Consider the following 20881-nt stretch of genomic DNA (forward strand, 5'->3'; position numbering starts at 1 on the left):
TTACAAAACATTAATTTAAACTTCTAAATGAATAAATTGATACAATTTCCTATACATAATTTCCTTAACAAGTGCTCTTATGTGGCCTAAGAACACATGTTAACATTTCCCTTAATTTAACCTTAACAAGTGCCCTTATGCCCTAAGGACACAAGTTAACATTTCTCTTAATTTAAAAGAATGCCCATGTAACTTAGAATTGATCTGGCAAGATCACATTATTTAATGATGAAAAAAATGTTGTGCACCGTGTACAACCTAATTGACTACTGCATCGTATCAATCACCTAATTCCCAAAAACACGTGCACTTAAATCCGTTAACTCTTTTTTTTTTTTTTTTTATGTTTTACAACAAAAATCAGTTAAGTTGAGAAACACAAACCTTACTTGTAAAACACACACACTTCTTAAACCTCTAACTACTACTATTAGTTTCTCTCAGAAAGGGAACAAAAAATTAACAACATTCATCAATGGGAGGTTTAACGGAGAGGTTAGAATCACCCAGCGCTGCCGCTAAGGCGAATGATTTGTGCGTCGAAATCGATCCTCCACCGTCTCAGGAAAACGCTGTAACTGCCGATGACTGGCGGAAGTGTCTTAAGAAAGTAGTTCCGGCCGTCGTCGTTCTCCGAATCACCGGTCCTCGCTTTTTCGACACTGAAACCACTGATTCTAGCTGCGCTACCGGTTTCGTCGTTGATAAACGCCGTGGTATTATTCTTACCAATCGCCATGTCGTTAAGCCTGGTGAGTATTTTCTCTTCATTTCTGTAATTTGCATTACTGCAGTTTCTCTTTAACTTTATGATTTTGTTCGGTTTTGAATTTGTAGGACCTGTTGTTGCTGAAGCTATGTTTTCGAACCGGGAAGAGGTTCCTGTGCATCCAATATACAGAGATCCAGTGAGTCAAAATTTTGTTTTATTTGCGAGTGATTTCTTCGCTGTTATGTTGTTGATCGCGAGCTTAATTCTGCGTGTGTGTTTGAATTGTAAATGACATTGATAAAAGCCCGTTTGGATTGAGCTTATTTTGAGCTTATGCAAAACAGCTTATGCAAATAAATAAGCTTTTATTTATTATTCACGAGCTTGTTAAGGTAGTTCATGAAAAAACAACTTATGAAGATAAAGTTTTCGTTAGTGAGAACTTATGAATTAGTATAAAAGCTTATTTATTTGCATAAGCCTAAAATAAGCTCAATCCATACAGGAACGGTCTCATTGGCTTATTTTTTAGCTTAAGAAAAATAGCTTATGCAAATAAATAAGCCTTTATGGTAATTTATAAGTTTTCACTAACGCATATTGTATCTTCATGAACTGATTTATCATAAACTAAACTACGTCGTCAAACTTATGAATAATACATAAAAGCTTATTTATTTGCATAAGTTGTTTTGCATAAGCTTGAAATACGCCTTATCCAAATGGGCCCTAAATGAGCTTATCTACTGCACATACTCTTAAGTTAGCTTATTGCCAATACTCTTAGATTTTGTGATATTAAATTTCTTTAGTGTTTGGATGGACTTATTTGAGCTTATTTACCGACATAAACACCTATGAAACTGTTTGGGAGAACATATAAAAAAACAGCTTAGAACATATTTATAAGCTGTTTTCAACTTATTTCCATAAGCTCTTTAATTTTTGCTTTTATCTTTTTTTATGGAAATAACTTATAATAAGTGCTTATAAAAAAGTGCTTATGCTATAAAGCTGCAAATTAAAATGTTTATCCAAATATGGTTATAATAGAAAAACTCATATTCTGGACCCGCTCACACTATATGTGTTGTGTATATGTTTGATTTTAGGAAATAATTATTGTGGTTTTCTTATTGATTTTTCATTTATTTGATTAATTGGTTTTTTCTGAGAAATACTTTTTATTTGTTTTTTTTCTTCTTCTACGTATTGATGCAACCAACTGTATACTTCTCTAGGTACATGATTTTGGGTTCTTTCGGTATGATCCTAATGCTATAAAATTTCTAAACTATGAAGAGATACCTCTTGCTCCTGAAGCTGCTTGTGTTGGATTAGAAATCAGAGTTGTTGGTAATGATAGTGGTGAGAAGGTATGAACTTAATATTTTCATCTCTGATTTTGTCTCTGGTTTCATTTTCATTAGTTTTTGATTTCGATTTTTTAGATAAACATGTTTCTTTTAAGAGTGAAGACTTATTTTGGTTCTTGACAATTTTCTCATGGCCCAATCTAGTCTTCACAAAGAATAATATCAATCAAACTAGTTCCTGGCATTTTTAAATTGAGGACAAATTAATTAATCCCTTTGTTAGAATGAGTCGGGACTAATTTGTCTAACTTGTCCTCCGTATAAAAGTGTCAGAGACTAATTTGTCTTCTTCTGTAAATGTTCATGGACTTTCTTTGGTTTCTAAAATCAAGTGACATATGAAATATTGTTTTTCCTAACGGTTGGTATTTTTTTCACGGTTAAGTCTTGTTTATAGTTACAACTTCCTTTTATTGATGTAGATGGACATGACTTCTAGTATCACCTGTTTTTTTATTTTTTATTTTTTTAGGAGTGTTGTCGTGGTTTCTTTTATCCCAACAATTTTGTATAATTATCTTGGCTTTACGTCATCCAGGTTTCCATCTTGGCCGGTACTATTGCTCGTTTGGATAGGGATGCTCCAATCTATAAGATGTACGGTATTAGATAACTAATTTTTTTATTTTATGCGTGTGTTACGACTCCTTCCTTGAGTAGCTTTAATTTTGATTGTTAAACTATTTTTTGATGCAGGGATGGGTATAATGACTTCAACACATTCTATATGCAAGTAAGTGGAAACAAATGCTTATAAATTATTCATATTTTTCTTCAAAATCTCAAACTATAAGTTTATTTATGTTATTTCTTTTGGCTTAAATATGCAAAAATCTATGCAAATGTGAGTCATTCTGGTTTTAATCCTCTTTTTATTTTTTTATTTTTTTTATATATATATATTTTTTTTTAAATTATATCTTCGCAATTTCAACTCTTCTTTAAAAAAAGTCCTTAATGTTTTTTATTTTAATTGAAAACACTGACATGACCAATTTTTAATGATGTGACACTCGCCGACTCTATCAGTGATGCTGGACTGCCCATTTTTTTATTACTAAAATAATAATTTCCTTTAATTAACTCTTTTAATATGTCTATGGAAAATTGAAAGCATTGCAATCCACAAAAACTAAGAAAACCAAAAAATTTGCTTGGAATCAAGCACAATCAGGATTTTGTTATTGAAGACTTGAGCAACAAATGGAGATGAAGAAGACAAAATTAGCCACATCATCATTTTTTAATTAAAAAACACATGAAGGACTTTTTTTTCAAAAATTTTGGGGAGGAAATTGCAAGGGTATAAATCAAATTTCTTTTGCATATTTAAGCCTTTTCGTTTTCCTTCTATTTTTAACTCAGTCATATTTTTCCTGGGTTGTATTTTAAGTGTTCAAGCTTCTTTATAATTTGTTCAATTCCATATTAAAAGCTTTATTGGTTGTTTTATTTTTTTGAAATATGGAAGATTAAGCGAAAGGGAGCTTCATTACTTAAAATGCCAGGCTAAGAAAACTGGCTTTCAGGGACGAAACCAATTTTATGCCTTCATTTGGCATCTTTATTTGTGGATTGTGTGATTTGTTTGTAATGAGTGTATAGCAGATTAGCAAATGACCATTACTTGATTGCAACCATATCGGTACTGACATTTGCTTTACAGGCAGCATCTGGGACCAAAGGAGGGTCAAGTGGTTCCCCAGTTATAGATTGGCAAGGTAGGGCAGTGGCCCTGAATGCTGGGGGCAAAATATTAAGCGCATCGGCATTCTTTTTGCCTCTGGATCGAGTGAGCTTGCTGAACTTGCGCTTCCTTCTAGAAACTAATTCAATTGGGAGAAATGAATAACTAAATAGAGTGATTTGTTTTTTAGGTTGTCAGGGCATTAAGGTTTCTTCAAAAGGGGAGTGAAACTTATGTTGATAAATGGAAGCCGGTTTCAATACCCCGGGGTACACTTCAGGTTTGTCCTTGAAATTATTCTTGGTTCTTTCCTTAAATTTTTTCTCATGATTCTATGAAGCTTGTATATTTGTATGCTACATTGTTGCCAATAAGTTTTCAATGAAGTTACCAAATTTTCTTGTAAATTGAAACATTTGTCTGCGACAAATAACAACAAGTCATAATGATGTCTGTGAACATTTATCTGTAATTTGCATGCTTAAAAAGTCAAAATATCGGTTTGATATATGAAGTTGCAATCTTTTGGAACTTGGCAGCATTGATTTAGCTTTAGGTTATTATTTTAGCATTTTTACAGTAAACTTGAGTGCTTATAATATTTTGAACTCTTAAGTCCAAAATAATTTCTTTGCAATTTTGTTGTCTTTCCTGTTCCTCCATCCCTGGACGATTTCTCTCTAATCCTCCTTTATGAGAAATTATTTTTGCAGGAGTTGTATAGCTACCAGTCTAGAGTTGTCCACCTTATTTTTCTAAAATTTCCCCAATCCGAAATTTCTTTAGTGCACCTATTGTGTCTGTGTAACTGAAAGTGATACGTGTTATAGATTTTATAAAACTGCCATTTTGTTTATCATGAAATTTCAAATACTGGATGATTTCTTCCTTACTGTTTTTTCGTGTTTATTGAATCAAATTTTGTTTTACTTTTGTCAATATCTAAGCTTGGTAATACTGACATATATCATTTAGTGATTTGACTAATTTTCATCCCTCAGATCTTTAATTTGCTCCTTGTCGGTATATTATAGACGCGTTTCCATATTGGACTTGAGATGATTGTAGGCACTTCTGTTTTGATTAGATTAGTAGTGTCATTATTTTTCAATTCCTCACGTTTTTTCCCGTTTTCTTGCTCATTATACATGTTTAGATTGTGGATGAGATGATTGTAGGGGTTTCCAATTTATATATATATGTGTGTGTGTGTGTGTGTGTGTGTGTGTGTGTGTGTGTGTGTGTGTGTGTGTGTGTGTGTGTGTATTTGACGATATTTTTTTATTCACATCATCCTTATTTTTCTTATGTGCTTAATTTTTCTCTTTTCATAATGAACGAGATGATTGAAAAGTTTTGTTTTCTTCTTCTCTTTATTTATATGGATGTTTCATTTGGATATGAGGCAATATTTGTGTAAATTTTATACAGGCAACTTTTCTCCATAAAGGGTTTGATGAGACTCGTCGACTTGGCATCAGAAGTGAGACAGAGCAGGTTGTTCTAGTGTTTGGTGTTTCATTTTATATTTTTATCATATAGCAATTTCCTTTAAGTATTCCCTCACCCTGCATTATTTACTCCACCTTTGATTTTTTAGATAGTACGTAATGCTTCTCCTGCCACTGAAACTGGAATGCTTGTTGTGGAATCTGCGGTAAGTATATTGCTATGTGAAATTTTAATTTTCCTTTACGTGATAGTCTATTTCAATTCTTCAGCTCTAATCTTTGACTTGTTTAGGTGCCAGGTGGTCCAGCCTATGAACATTTGGAACCGGGTGATGTACTTGTTCGTGTCAATGGTGAAGTAAGTTTGTTTGACACTTTGACTGGAAATCCTGCCCCCTTCCTAAAAAACATTCTTTGCATTTTCTTTTGACGAAAAATCGTCTGCATCCTTTTTTTTGGGTTTTTTGTTTGCATATTGGCTTTGTTTGATAAGTTTCCTGAAAGCTAAACAACTTATTATTAGCTAAAAGTTGAATGCTGGTAAATTAACTAATTGAATTTGAAATGTTTGATAAAATTTACTATTGAAGTAACATATAAATGTAAAATGACATGAAAATATATATGGATTTTTTAATATAATATGTTTAATTTAACATATTTATCTCTTTCAATATAATAATAACTTTTTTCAAATTATTTATCGTATTAATTTTTTGTTTTTTCCTCATTTAATTTTGTTATTAAATACAATGAAATAATATAAACGAATTAAGACTATAATTTAAATAAAAAAGATTATATTCTTTTGCTTTTATTTAAATTTTCATGTAAAACAATAGGACTATAAGATTAAACACTGCATCAACAAATTATTTGGAGCAACTTGTCGGGATGGGAGTAATTGTACTGCTGTACTTCCAAACCGTTGCTAATGATATACATAATTGTGGTGATGAGAAGGTAAGGTGTTGTTGTTTGGGATTTCAGCAGGTGTGTTTGTTTTTATGAGTGACTTTGTTGCGAGTAGCGTGCGATAGGTGTTTGGATTATGTGGATGTGGTCATTCACGATGGAGAGGTTTTGACTCAACTTTTGGTTTACGTTGGTTTGTAGAGGTTTAGCTTGGTTCTGGTGTTGATTTGGTTTTAGAGGTTTGTTTTTTATTGGTGTTTAAGATGTACGGTGTATGCATTTCCTTTTGGGTGTTCCGCCTATATACGGCGCTCTTTGCTTTGTACTTTCTTTTTTTACGGTCCCTGTTCGTCTTGTGTAGGGACTTAGTTATTAATAAATTTCACCGTTAAAAAAAAAATATGAACTGCATTATGTTATTTGTTATTATTTTTGTATCTTATATGTCTGTTTTTTTATCCATCCTTGAATGAAGCAATCATGAAAAAGTATTGTTTGTCAGATTTCTAAATAATGCCTTTATAATTTTGTTAATTTAGAAGTTTTTCCCATGTTTGATGATTCATTTCAACGGTTACTTCCTTACATTTGAAAGCTACAAAAAAATGATGTGTTCATCATGGTCCTTGTTCTTTTGGTCTCAGATGTTGCCTCTGACATTACTGCAGGTCATTACTCAATTCCTGAAACTGGAGACTTTGCTTGATGACAGTGTAAACTCAAATATTGAATTGCAAATTGAAAGGGGTGGCACATCAAAGAGCTTAACGCTGTTGGTGAGAGTTTTATGGCTTGGATATATATTTTATTAGTACCGTTTGACATTAGTACTGTTTGACATACTGAGCTATTTATATTTTCTGTGGTAAGGCACCACGGTGAATCAATGATTCTACTCTTTCTGAAGGGAGGGCCTAAAGAAATCCTAGCTTCATAGAATTATATAAATAAGTTAAAAGTGTCCAATCTTATAAAATTTTAGCCTGAGAATCTTTGAAAATACAGTTAGTGTAGTACACTAGAATGATTAAATTTAGGCTAAACTGTACTTTTTGCCCCTTAAATTTCAAAATGTTGCAATTTTGGCCCCCTATTAAAAAAAATGGCAAAAGTGACCCCCCATGTTTAGGGAAATATGCTCTTTTGACCCTCTAACATAAGGGAAATATGCTTTTTGACCCCTTATCTTTAGAAAAAGTTGCAATTATAGCCCCTTTTTTGGGACACGTGACCTCTTCTCAGCAATTTTTGGACGAAGGGGGCCAAAAATGCTATTTTTTTTAATAGGGGGCCAAAATTGCAACATTTTGAAACTTAGGGGGCAAAAAGTGCGTTTTAGCCTTAAATTTATGGGAATCATGATTGAGATCGTAACAAATAAATGTGTTGTGAAGTTCATTAAGGGCGTCTAAGTTCCGAATAATATATAGCCCTATAATAATATTGAAATCCATTAAAAAAAGTAATTAGATTAAAATATTTTGTTAAGAGTCCTACATTTGATGAGATAAGGCCCAGCAATGTGTTTATAATTGGGGGCAGTCCTCACCTACAAGCCGGTTTTGTAAGTTTAAGTTAGGCCCAACCCAAATTCTAAGATGGTATTAGAGCCCTTGTTCAAGATCTGTTGAGCCACGTGCTATCAAGTCACCGCTATCGGGCCACTTGGGTCACCCTCGAGATGTTTTTCCCTAGGCGTGAGGGGTGTGTGTTAACTGTTAAGAGTCTCACATTGGATGAGATAAGGCCTAAATGTGTGTTTATAGTTTGGGGCAGTCCTCATCTTACAATCCGGTTTTGTAAGGTTGAGTTAGGCCCAACCCAAATTCTAAGATACTTAATATAAACACTTAGATATGTGTTGGGATTTGTTTTTATATGTATATGTGTGTGTGTTATTTTAGTATTATTTTAAATTTTAATAGGATTTTACGATCATATGTTTTACGAACTTGCCAACCCCTCCTGATCCCATGTAATTAATTGGGTAGGATCTTACGATCCCGGTTGCGATCTTATGTGTTACAATATTGCTACCCCTCTCCGGATCTTAAGTAAGATCTCGACCTTGGCAACATTGAGAATGATACTGTTTCAATGTTATTGTCTGTAAGCGCTGAAATGGCTAGGAGTTTTCTGAAGCTTTTTTTATCCTTTAATCTGTTGTAACCAAATGTGTGATAATTGTATTTTTGGGCTTGACGTGAAATGTGACGTGATCAAACATCACATGGTGATATGGAGTACTCAACTCAAACAGGCAATCCAACCTGACACCCCTCACTGTGCACCAATGAAAAAGGGAGTTTTTTACTTGAGAATCAACATTGCACTGTAGGAAACTGATAGTCTTTAATGGTAGTAATGAAATTATCTATTTAGGACTCAATGACTTCAATGGTAGTAAACTAAAAAGAGTCCTCAAATAGGTCCCACTAATATGTACTTTAATGTGTGGCAGCAGTAAACTAAAAAGAGTCCTCAAATAGGTCCCACTAATATGTACTTTAATGTGTGTATTTAGAAAACAAATAAAAAGAAATTGAAGAGAGCAAAAGTCTCATGAATTTGAAATGGTGGGACCAACTTTTATATATTTGCATTCCTATATTAATCGCAGGACCCGTTAGTTGTTGAAGAGAGAGAAAGAAAATAATAAGTACCCATTTTTTTCCTTCCTCCAATGGGGGTTCTTAATAGGATGGAGTCCCTATTAGATAAAGGACTCCCCATTGGCTTGTTATTTGACGGTTTGCTTATTGCTTAATGTTGTACCTACTTTCTTTAAATTTTCATCTCAGGTGCAAGATTTGCATTCAATAACTCCCAATTATTTCCTGGAAGTTAGTGGAGCAGTAATCCAACCTCTTTCATATCAGCAGGTTAGTAAGATTATATTTGGAATGTTTTCTGTATTTTATAATGTCTTCTCTCAGAAAAAAATATAGTTTAATAAGGTTTTGCTTTTGCCTGCAATTAATAGGCCAAAGGAGATGATTCAAATGAAAAAACTTGTCTTCAGTTTTTAACATCTTCCTGAAATTTATGAAGTTAGTACGGTAGCTATTCGCCTTTTTCTTTCATTATATTGGTGCATCTGTCACTAGGTGCCTTCTTTTGTTAAAATATACTGTTTTCCATGAATGGTCAATTTTCCATCTCATACGTATGAAATAGGGTACCAGTTTGTTTAATCTTGTGGATATTACATTTACTGCAAAATAGTTATCTGGACTTGTGACGCCTTCTAATTTTCACCTACCATTGTCATTATAGTTATGTTTATCACTTTTAATGCAGGCTAGAAACTTCCGATTCCATTGTGGCCTTGTTTATGTGGCAGAACCAGGGTATGTATACCTAGATAATAAACATTGGTTATTCCATACTTATTAATTTAATTCCATTCCACAAAAAATTGGATATCTGTTTGTATTTATAGGTTACACTTAGAAAAATTATAACTAGTACCAGGATAGTTGAATTGTTAATTTGTTATAACTGATTATCTGGTAAGAGTTATTTCGGGATGTATTTATGAATTATTAAATTTAATTGCTTGAAGCTGTTCATTAATTGACAAATATGCAAATAATTGAGTCTAGCATCACTTACGTCATGCACAAGGGTCGTTGCTGGAAGGAGAAGATATCTGCAATGTTTATTTAACATTTTGGTATAAAGCATGCTATTTGATAAACACGTGACTACTACATTTTGCAGATATATGCTCTCTAAAGCAGGAGTTCCTCGGCATGCAATAATTAAAAAATTTGCTGGTGAAGAAATATCTTGCCTCGAGGATCTAACATCAGTTCTGTCTAAGCTATCAAGGGGTGCTCGAGTACCATTGGAGTATATAAGCTACGCGGATCGTCATCGAAGGAAGGTAAGGTTACTATACAATCAAGACATGATATAAATAAATGTATATGTGTAGATACTAAAAACTTGCAGTTGTTATAAGTTAACAAGAGTTTCTAACCTTTTTAAACTTTCAGCGTGCAATAAAATTATGTCCTTGTGGTTCATTTTCTAACAAACCCTCATTGGTTGGAATGTGTGAGATATTTATGTTGAAGTTATGGGTTTTAGATAAAAGTAGGAGAGAAAAAATAAGAGGTTGAGTATTATCGATAGTAACTTGATATAAAAGACAAAACATTGACCCCTATTTATAGGGATACATAGACTCATAATCCTTAATCAATAGGGAAATCAAGAAACATATCACAATAATAACCTTGTAATATGGAAACTAATACTAGGAGATAATCTAAGGGTTTGTTTGGGAGTTTGGAGGGGATGGGAGGGGAGAGTTTTGGAAAAAAGGAAGGAGCAAGTGGAAGAAATAGAAGACATTGGGAGGAGAGGGCTTTGGAGGTTAATTTTTTACTCATAATAAAAAATCCCCCTCATTTGGGGGAACTCAAAAATTGTATTGGGGGAGGGTTTTGGGGGGTTATGGAGGGTTTATATGAATTTTTCAAATCCAATCTATGTTGTTATAATATTCTTAAAATTAAAAGTATATTAATCATAAGTATTAGTTTATCATTCTCTAAAATACTGTTCTTTCAAAAAATGTGAATTTTTTGTCCATTTTTCTATATATTTCCAACCCCCCAAAGCCCTCCCCTCCCTTCCCCTCCAAACTCCCAAACAAAGCCTAAGATACCTTAAGATTAGAAACTAATCTTAGGAGATAACTAAGATACTTTATTAAGTATTGAAGATATTTATTATATTCTTACAATTTCAATTTTTTATTTTTTTTTTACAATTCATATTCTTACTCATTCATCTTTCCTTTTATTTTGGTCTGTAAGATATTGGATTTTATTTAAAAAATTCTTTCAGATATTGCATTTTATCTTTCCAACTCTACAATGGTGTTAAGTTAACATATAACAATGTTTATGACTGTCTGGTTGACAATATGTTTGATCTTATGCTTTTGTGGATAATTGAACTTTCATGAACTTGTCTGATGGCTGCAGTCGGTGTTGGTGACAGTTGATCGCCATGAATGGTATGCACCTCCCCAGATATACACTCGGGATGACAGTACTGGCCTGTGGATTGCTAAGCCTGCTTTTCAGCCAGATTGCCTTTTTCTATCATCTGGGGCTGAAGATGTTGGAAATCTAGCCAGTCATCCAATTTCATTGACTGGTGAACGTGCTTGTGGGGGAGATGTTGGTGAAGGTAACCTTCAGGAGTTGGTTGATGGTGTCCCTAGCTTGGAAACTAATTATGAAGATCCTTCAGAGCATGTAACTCACCATAATGGATCTGATGGGATTGTAAACAAACAGAGAGTAGATGGTTTATCAACTGATGGAAGTGTTGCTGATATTTCCCTAAATGAATCTGAGAAAACTAAGCTAGAAAAGTCAGGTGCCATACAAGATGATGGGTTAATGGACTTTCAAGGTGCAAATGCTTCCACGACAAATGCATCGGGCACTGAACGTGTGATTGAGTCTACTCTTGTAAATTTTGAGGTAGTTCTTTAAATTTTTCACAATTCTGATCATTGACTTGACTTGGCATAAATATTACTGCAGCCAGGGCCGGCCCTAGAGATTAAGAGACCTAAAGCAAAAAAATTTAATGTGACCTTTAAAAATATATTTTTCTAACATAATATTTATTTAAAATCAATTTTGTGGAGATCAAAATTTGAATTCATGACCAAGAGCAATTGAGGCATTTTCAGTAATTAGTTATGTTATGCAAATGTCTGTAATTTATATATCATATAATATACTAATTATAACAAAATTAATTTTTTAGAGGCCTTTTTTTCACTCATAATTTTGAGGGGGTTGCTTGGCCCTTAGGCCGGCCCTGACTGCAGCATATCGGTGTCTATGTTCATTCCTCTTAGCAATTTTCCACTTGTATTAATAATTTTTTTTTTTTGGATTTGTAACCCCTTCTACGAGTTAGATCTTAATGCTTAATGATGTAGTGTGGCAATAGTACTGACTTACTGGTTTTCCCATGGTTCTAAATTACTCCCATCTTCAGGTTCATGTTCCTCCATCCTGTATGCTTGATTGTGTTCATTCACAGTCCTTTATTGGAACTGGTGTCATAATATATCACACTCAAGATATGGGATTAGTTGCGGTTGACAAAAATACTGTTGCAGTATCTTCCTCTGACGTGTTGCTATCTTTTGCTGCTTTCCCAGTTGAAATTCCTGGAGAGGTAAATCATTAGGGTGTGTTTGCAAGTTGGATTTTGGAGGGAAAGACTTTGGAGGGTTACATCTATATTTTAATATATATTTGATATTTTACAAAATTGAAAGATTAAAATGATACAAGAGCATAGAATATCATGTTGTTCTTTAATTATTATTTTTTAAATATCAAAATATAGACTCAGCCCTTCAAAACCCTAAAAAAACCAACACACAATCGCACCCTTAAAGAATCTGTTGCTAATAACATAAAATCAGTAAACAAGAAGACAAACTTTCTTTAGCATGGTGTCTTCTTTCTTGATGCAGGTGGTATTTCTCCATCCTGTTCACAATTATGCTCTCATATCATATGATCCATCTGCTTTGGGACCTATTGGTGCTTCCCTGGTTCGTGCTGCAGAATTACTTCCAGGTGGGTTAAACCATGCCATTTCTTAAATTTAGAATGTTTGAAGGTGTTTTATCCAATCCACTTTTGATGATGAAGATCGTGTTTCATGCTCAGTGACTCCTAAATATTAATATTTATACTTTGACGGAATCGAGAAAAGCTAACACTTGGGACTACAGTGAAAAGAAATTGGGAATCGTAATAAAAAAGTTATGATTTCCTCTTGCTCCAAAGTCTGATTTTTTAAGTCATCTTTCTGTCAAGTCAAACAGGTCTTACCAGTGAGGGTAGCATGATAAAGATGGATTTGGTTAACTTTTTGTGGACTTGTGACTATGTATCTTTGCAGTTAGTTTTACCTTTTGTGTGGAAGTTGATTACTTCTTGTAAATGATTAATAAATGTAGCAATTGATGGGGGAACTTTATGAAGGTATAATGTGATTTGTCTGAAGTCTGAACAAGTATATACATTTTTGAAGTAGATGCTGTGGGAAGGAAGAGGTTTTGAGAGCACATGTACTTTCATGATAACTTTTTCATTTATCTATATTGAATATAGTACATTTTCTTATCCAGAGCCGGCATTATGTCGAGGAGATTCTGTTTACCTTTTGGGCTTAAGTAGAAGCCTTCGAGCAACTTCTAGGAAATCAGTTGTTACCAATCCTTGCTCTGCATTAAATTTAGAATCTGCTGGCAGCCCACGTTACAGAGCGACCAATATGGAAGTTATTGAGCTTGATACTGGTAAATTTGGATGTTTTCATTTTTTCTAACCAACGTTGTACTCATTTAGATAATTTATTACTCTTCATGTGTTCGAATACAGATTTTGGTCTTGCAATTTCTGGTGTGCTAACAGATGAACAAGGAAGGGTCCGAGCTTTATGGGGAAGCTTCTCCACTCAGGTTCTTACCAGTTATTCTCTTGCTTGCTTACCAGGGTTGATCTTGACATTTTTCATTGGACCCAAGATCGGAAAAACACTAAAGTATTATGGATTTAATAAAAGTGAATCACAAATCTTAGAAGTTAAATAAAAGTTATTGAAAAAGAAAAAAAAAGTCTCGCATAGATTAAAGATAAAGTTTGATTAGAGTTTATAAAGAGTAGCACATCTCATCTTACTATCCGGTTGTGTACATATGAGTAAGGCCCAATATAAAAACATAATAATGTATCAAAGCCTATCAATATGGGCCACCCACCATTTATATCCACACATTAATCCCAATAGTGCTGGGCGTGAGGGGGTGTATTGAAAAAAAAAGGCTAAAGTGCACTTTTCACCCCTTAAGTTTTAAAAAGTTACAATTTTGGCCCCTTTCGTCCCAAAATTGCTGAGAAGACGCTACGTGTCCCAAAAAAGGGCCATAATCACAACTTTTTGAGAAGATAAGGGGTCAAAAGATCATATTTACCTTATGTAAGGGGGTCAAAATCGCAAAATCGCTCGTGTCATTTTTTAAATAGGGGGCCAAAATCGCAACATTTTGAAACTTAGGGGTCAAAAAGTGCAGTTTAGCCAAAAAAAAAAAACAAATCCCATATAGATTAAAGATAAAGTCTAATTAGAGTTCATAAATTATAGCACTCCTCACCTTACAAGCCAATTTTGTAAGGATGAGTTAGGCCCACAACAACAACAACAACCAAGCCTTATCCCACTAAGTTTGGTAGGCTGCATGGATCAAATTATGCCATAATGTTCTATCAGAGTTAGGCCCAATATAATTTTTTTTTAATAAAAATAATTCTGTAATATTGTACATAAGTTTTTTAATTAGGTTTTTAATTAAGACTTTAAAAGGGCAACCCGATGCACTAGAGCTCCCGCATATGCATGCAGGGTCCGGGAAGGGGTCCCACCAAAAAGATTAAATTCATGTGGTTGTGTAATTTATACAGCTGAAATAAAATTGCCTGAAATTTTGAATTTGTGAAAAATAGGGAGAAGAAATTTTGAGAATGTTCTTTAGGCTTTGTTTGTAAGTTTGGAGGAGAAGGGAGGGGAGGGGTTTGGAGGAAAAAAAAAAGGAGCAAGTGGAAGAAATAGATGATATTGAGAGGGGAAGACTTTGGGGTTTCATTTTTCTTTATAATACAAAACCCTCTTCATTTGGGGGAACTAAAAAAATGTATTGGAGGAGGGTTTTGGAAAGTTTTGGAGGGTTTACATGAATTCTTCAAATTTGATCTAAGTAGTTATAATGTTCTTAAAATTAAAAATATATTAATCATAAGCATTAATTTTTCATTCTCTAAAAAACTAGTCTTTCCAAAAATGTGAAAGATTTTACCATTTTCTCTTATATTTCCAACCTTCCAAAGACTTCCGTTCCCCTACCCTCCAAACTCCCAAACAAAGCCTTAGTGAGTAAAACACTCAGCAACCATTAATGATATTTATATACACTATGTAATCAATTGCATGTTATGTTTACAAGGAGAAATAAATGCAAGTGCAGCTTGCTTGCGTAAACAAAGTGGAGCTTCCTAAACTACTTAAGTAGATGAATCTAAACATACATGAACCTAAGACTTAAGTGCTCCTATTTTCAATAGGAAACATACATGAATGTTGTTATTTCCTACACTCCCCCTCAAGCTGGTGAATAGTTATTCTCCATTCCCTGCTCGGGTAAAAGTCATTCAAAATTTAAGCTATTCAATCCTTTTGTGAGAATGTCCGCAAGTTGCCCTTGTGAGGACACAGAGAATCAGACCACTATCGAGCTTCTCCTTAATGAAGTGTCTAACAACCTCGATATGCTTAGTTCGATCATACTGAGTTGGATTATGTGCTATACTGATAGCTGACTTGTTATCGTAGTAGAGCTTCATAGGTCCTTCCCATTTGAAATGCTTAATTTGATCGAGCTGGAATGGATTATGTGATGTATTTTTCATTTATTTATGTGAATGCCGAATTCCCCTGTTCCAGCTGAAAGTAGGTAGCAGTACATCAACTCATCAGTTCGTGAGGGGGATTCCGATTTATTCGATAAGCCAGGTCCTGGACAAGATCATATCTGGTGCAAATGGGTCACCTCTTCTCATAAATGGTGTCAAACGGCCTATGCCACTTATGAGAATTTTAGAAGTTGAATTTTATCCAACATTACTTTCAAAGGCTCGTAGTTTCGGACTAAGTGATGTTTGGATTCAGGTATGGATATTCCTTTATGGTCTGTGTTTTCACTTTAGAATATTTACTTTCTTTCCATGTGTAATCTTTTATAACTATTTTCACTTTAGCAATTTAAAGAATGCATTGTTGCTTTCTATTTTACTAGCGGAAAGGCTGGCACCGACGTGTCCATTTTCTGCTTTCTTTATTGCGCTAACACATGTAAATTATGAATGGTAATTTTTATGAAATTATGATTAAAATTATTGAGATTAGATGTTTGTGAATTCCAAATTATAACAAACCCAATAAATCATGTTTATCTTTTTCAATGACACAAACAATACAACAAATATAATATAAATTCTTTTATTAACTTTCAATGACACAACAATATAACATTATTATAGGAAAAATTGTTCAAGGGTGTAACTGGAATAATGAAAAAGCCTGCCCAAAACCCCCTATTCCCTTTAGATATATATAGTATAGATGACGTTGTGTACCAGTTGAATAATATAGAATGATCAACTTATATTTCACAATGAGGTTGTGCAATTTATATTCAAGAGAGAATCTCTCAAGAAAGGAAAATTAGAAAATAAGGAAATTATATCAATGCTAATAAATAGAGAATAATCAACACTCCCCCTCAAGCTGGAGAATATATTTCATATGCATTCAGCTTATTACATATATAATCAATCTAAGGTGTTTGTAGAGATTTGGTTAAGATATTGGCTAACTGATCATTTGAGCTCACCGAAGAGGTTTTAATGACATCATGAATTATCTTTTTTCTGATAAAGTGGTAATCAACTTCTACGTGTTTGGTCCTCTCGTTGTTAAAGCAGGGGAGGTTACTGTTTCTTTATGAAACAAGAGTAGATTAGAGCATCAAAACGGGACAATAAACTTAAATGGTTTCCTTTGTGACTTCTGTTGTTTTAAGTTTACTTTATCAAGCAGTGGTTGAACTTACCAGTAAATTTTAAACGGGACAGTTAACTTAAATGGTTTCCTTTGTAACTATATCAAGCAGTGTTGTAGAATTGGAATTATTAGTTAGTACTGTTTCCAAGTTGTCTTTAGTTTTCCTGTTGCTTTTGTTGTCCATCATTACTAAGAGATTTTTTCAAGCCAAAGCATAATTAATTATAATGTTTTGTTAATATGTTTAGTTATTCTTAGATCCGTTACCTTCTTTCACTACTTTAAAGAACTATCTTTAATCTGTTGCAATTATGATGATTTGTTATTAATGTATTTAGTCAAATTATTGCAGGCGCTTGTCAAGAAAGACCCAATAAGACGACAGGTTTTACGTGTTAAAGGTTGTTTGGCTGGATCAAAGGCTGAAAATCTTTTGGAGCAAGGGGACATGGTTTTAGCAATCAACAAAGAACCAGTCACATGCTTCCTTGATATTGAAAATGCTTGCCAAGCTTTAGATAAATCTAATATCAATGATGACAAGCTTCAGATGACTATTTTTCGGCAGGTATATTGAAAATATTTACCCTCCTCTGATTTACAGATTGTAGATCTTGCTGAGTGAACTTTTGTCTTATTTATCGAAGCGCGTAAGTTATAACTTTATGACTGATTTGTGTGCTTGTGTCTAGGGACGAGAGGTTGAACTTCTTGTGGGAGCAGATGTAAGGGATGGAAATGGCACAACTCGTACAGTTAATTGGTGTGGTTGTTTAGTTCAAGAACCACATTCTGCAGTACGTGCTCTTGGATTTCTTCCTAATGAGGGTCATGGTGTATTTGGGACAAGGTACGATTTTAACTTTCTGCATGCAATATTTTAATTCTTGAAAAGGCTAAAGTGGTGATTAATGAATAGCAGCATGGTAGGATGTTAATGTTGATTTTCACATTGCAAGTAAAATTGTATTGGCATACTGTTGTTATCATCAGCAAGCTCACTTAGACTATGAGTCAGATTGGATAAATTCTCAAGAAGCACTTACAGAAAAATAAATATTAAAAACATCTTGCAAATTACAATAACCGAGTTTTTGAAATAACAACTATTCGTATAATATGAAATTAGCTTCTGTAGAAAACAGTAGGGAAATCAGCTTCAAGGACCAATGTTGTAAAAATCAAGAGTCTACGCAAGATCGGGAGGGGATTGATAGATCGTAAGTCGTAACTCAAGAACCGTAGCCCGGATCATAAGATCCCACTAAGAGAAAAAGCCTACTTATATTTATATTTATAAACACATGGATAAAAATTGTCATAGATGAAGAAGATACGTATTAATCTCCCAAAATTGCTGTCACTCTCTACTGCATGTGAGGGGCTCATTGTTCTTTGGTCTTGGTCTAGATAGATGTGAAGTCTAAATTGGTTATTTACTTAACATCCTCCACATCAATATGCCTGCTTAACTAACAGAATTTGAGACCTAATCTTGATACCACTTGCATACATCTGCATTTTGCATACAATTGTGCAGATTGGGAGTGGATTTATGGACAATTCAAATATTAGCATTGTAAAATTTGCACTATAGCTTATTGTTCTGATCATAAATTTGGAATCCATATTCCTGGCATCCTTGACTCAAAAAGAATATACTATAATAGGATATTATTTTAGCTGTTCATTGTTGATTATTTTTATTTTGAATTACGGTGGATGTTAGATAGAAATATGTTATTAATTGCAAATGTTCAATATTCTTTTTATTATGTGCCTGTTTTTAAGGAAGAAAAATATAGACGTACTACATTTTGTCTATTCATGAACTTGCACCAGCATTTTGCATTGTATGCTTGTGTTAGTCATCAGCTTACAATTCACAGGTGGAGTTATGGGAGTCCTGCACATAGATATGGTTTGTATGCTCTTCAGTGGATAGTTGAAATTAACGGAAAACCAACTCCAGATCTAGATTCTTTTGTTAATGTGACAAAGGTACGATATTTGTTATGCATGGATGCAACTTACATGCAGAGTTACCTTTCTTTTCTTCCTAGTTAGAGCTTATATTGAGTATGACATGGTGTCAGTATTAATTTGGCAAAGATTACATTTAATGATATGTGTACATATTATATGATGGAGAATCTGTTTATCCGCTTTATATAGGTTTGAGTCACTAACTATATTAGCATTAATCATTTATGGAATATGTAAAACTGTTTGATGTTCCGATGTGCCTCAAAGTGTTTGCAAATTGAGTTGGGGATTTGCATGTTTCATGAAGTACTGTAATTGTTATCATGATCTGATACTAGTGTTTTATAACAAAGCAACCTGGTTTTTGCTTCACACTTGTATCAAGTACTAGCCTTTTATCTGTATTGTAATTATTTCATAAATGTTATCAGGAACTAGAGCATGGAGAGTTTGTTCGGGTAAGGACAATTCACCTCGATGGAAAGCCGCAAGTCCTAACGTTGAAGCAAGATTTGCACTACTGGCCTACATGGGAATTGAGGTTTAATCCAGACACCGGAATTTGGCACCGTAATGTAATAAAGACATTGAACCACAGTTCTATATGAATGAGCGGACAGTAAGGATGTGCTGCCTTGCTCTTGAATTGATGAAGGTTGGCAATGGGTTCTTTGGTTTATGCACCACATTCTTTAACATGGTCAATTACGACTATTGTTTTTAAATATAGGACTCTATCGACCGTATCATGAAAATTAAGAAAATTGACATTAACATTAAATTTGTTAACTATTGATGTTTTTGTAAGTTTACACTTCAAGAAACAAACTTAGAGTCTGCTATATGTACTCATTGAAGGGATGAATACCAGAAAGAATTGAATGAAACAAAAGTTAGAGTCATCTTGACTTATGAGTTACATAGTAAATAAAACCTTCTTTCTCTATTCTCCTTCATTCTACAACAGAGCTACTTTCGCATTGCTGCTTGTTACAACAGAGCTACTTTCGCATTGCTGCTTGTTATATATAGTTATAGTTTGTTATAGGTAGTTACAAGTTTGTTTGTATTAATTAAAAATTTGTTTGCATTCGTTAGTTTAGTTGGGATTACTATATAAATGTATATTATTATCATTTTTTTTGTGTGTATATTATTATCATTATAATAATTAATATTTCTCATTTATCACTATATTGGGTGAGAAATGATATTTGTACAACCAATTTGTGACAACTTTTAAACAACTTTATGTCTAATATTCACATTGTGTTCTTACTCCCGCTCATCTTTTTTTATCTCTCTCTATTGTTTTTTACCAATAAAAAGAAAAAAATTGAAGGTTGTCTTAAAAGTTGTCACAAAATAGTTGTACAAATATCATTGTTCAATTGGGTAGCCACCATTTCCGTTCCATTCACACAATTGACAATCGCGATAATATTCACCTCAATATCAAATCCCTTCATTATTGGAATCCTCTTGGATCCCCAGTGTTGCTTGACATACCATTACACCACCTTATGACAATCATCACCTCTTCATATCGTGCACATTTTTTTTTGTCAAGTAGTCTAATGACTAGAAATTCATCTTTTAAGGTGAATAAGTTGGGTGACCAAGATTCGAACCTCAATCCCTGCATATATTATGCAATGTCCCTACCAAGTGAACTAAGCGCGCGGAGATTATCGTGCACATTTGTTACTAGATAGAGTATAGAGAATGGTTACCTACCAAGTGTGAACTAAGCTCAGGGAGACTACCGTGCACATTTGTTACTAGAGTATGAATAAAGAAGGGTTAATGTGCCCCTGTTCGTTGTTAGTCCTTTATTTTAGGGTTTATAGTTCCCATATCATCTTGTTAGGCCTGAGGCATATACTTTTACCATTTTAACTTCTGCCATCGTCATAACTCATAAGTCTACTCAATCAAGTGGTTGCTCTTGATCTTTTGATGCAACTAGCTAGCTATGACAAAATAACTCTCTTTGCACAAAAGAACTCTCTTTGCACAAAAGATCTGACAAGAACACATCCAATTGGTTATCGTTAGATTTATAAGATCAAAATTAAGT

At 33.7% G+C, this 20881-nt stretch overlaps 1 protein-coding gene across 1 annotated transcript; it reads left to right on the top strand.

Moving 5' to 3' along the window:
• The first annotated feature begins 393 nt into the window (after positions 1-393).
• LOC146939683 (protease Do-like 7) lies at positions 394-19693 on the top strand. Its single transcript, XM_085753241.1, has 24 exons — positions 394-752; positions 838-908; positions 1954-2088; positions 2627-2685; positions 2785-2821; positions 3755-3880; positions 3966-4055; positions 5207-5272; positions 5376-5432; positions 5519-5584; positions 6810-6917; positions 8943-9023; positions 9442-9491; positions 9865-10030; positions 11142-11648; positions 12178-12360; positions 12665-12770; positions 13328-13498; positions 13581-13660; positions 15697-15921; positions 17168-17383; positions 17508-17665; positions 18705-18816; positions 19233-19693. Exons 1-24 carry the CDS (start codon positions 476-478, stop codon positions 19407-19409), a joined length of 3324 nt encoding a protein of 1107 aa, XP_085609367.1. The 5' UTR covers positions 394-475; the 3' UTR covers positions 19410-19693.
• The last annotated feature ends 1188 nt before the right edge of the window (positions 19694-20881 follow it).

This window comes from Medicago sativa, chromosome 3 (assembly GCF_051527215.1).
Source record: "Medicago sativa cultivar Bolivia chromosome 3, Bolivia_mono, whole genome shotgun sequence".
Taxonomy (NCBI): Eukaryota; Viridiplantae; Streptophyta; class Magnoliopsida; order Fabales; family Fabaceae; genus Medicago; species Medicago sativa.

Coding starts and splice junctions, on each gene's coding strand:
- LOC146939683 (XM_085753241.1), top strand. CDS start 476: ATGGGAGGTTTAACGGAGAGGTTAGAATCACCCAGCGCTGCCGCTAAG. Junction 11,649..12,177: donor CTACTCTTGTAAATTTTGAG/GTAGTTCTTTAA, acceptor TCCCATCTTCAG/GTTCATGTTCCTCCATCCTG. Junction 18,817..19,232: donor CTTTTGTTAATGTGACAAAG/GTACGATATTTG, acceptor AAATGTTATCAG/GAACTAGAGCATGGAGAGTT.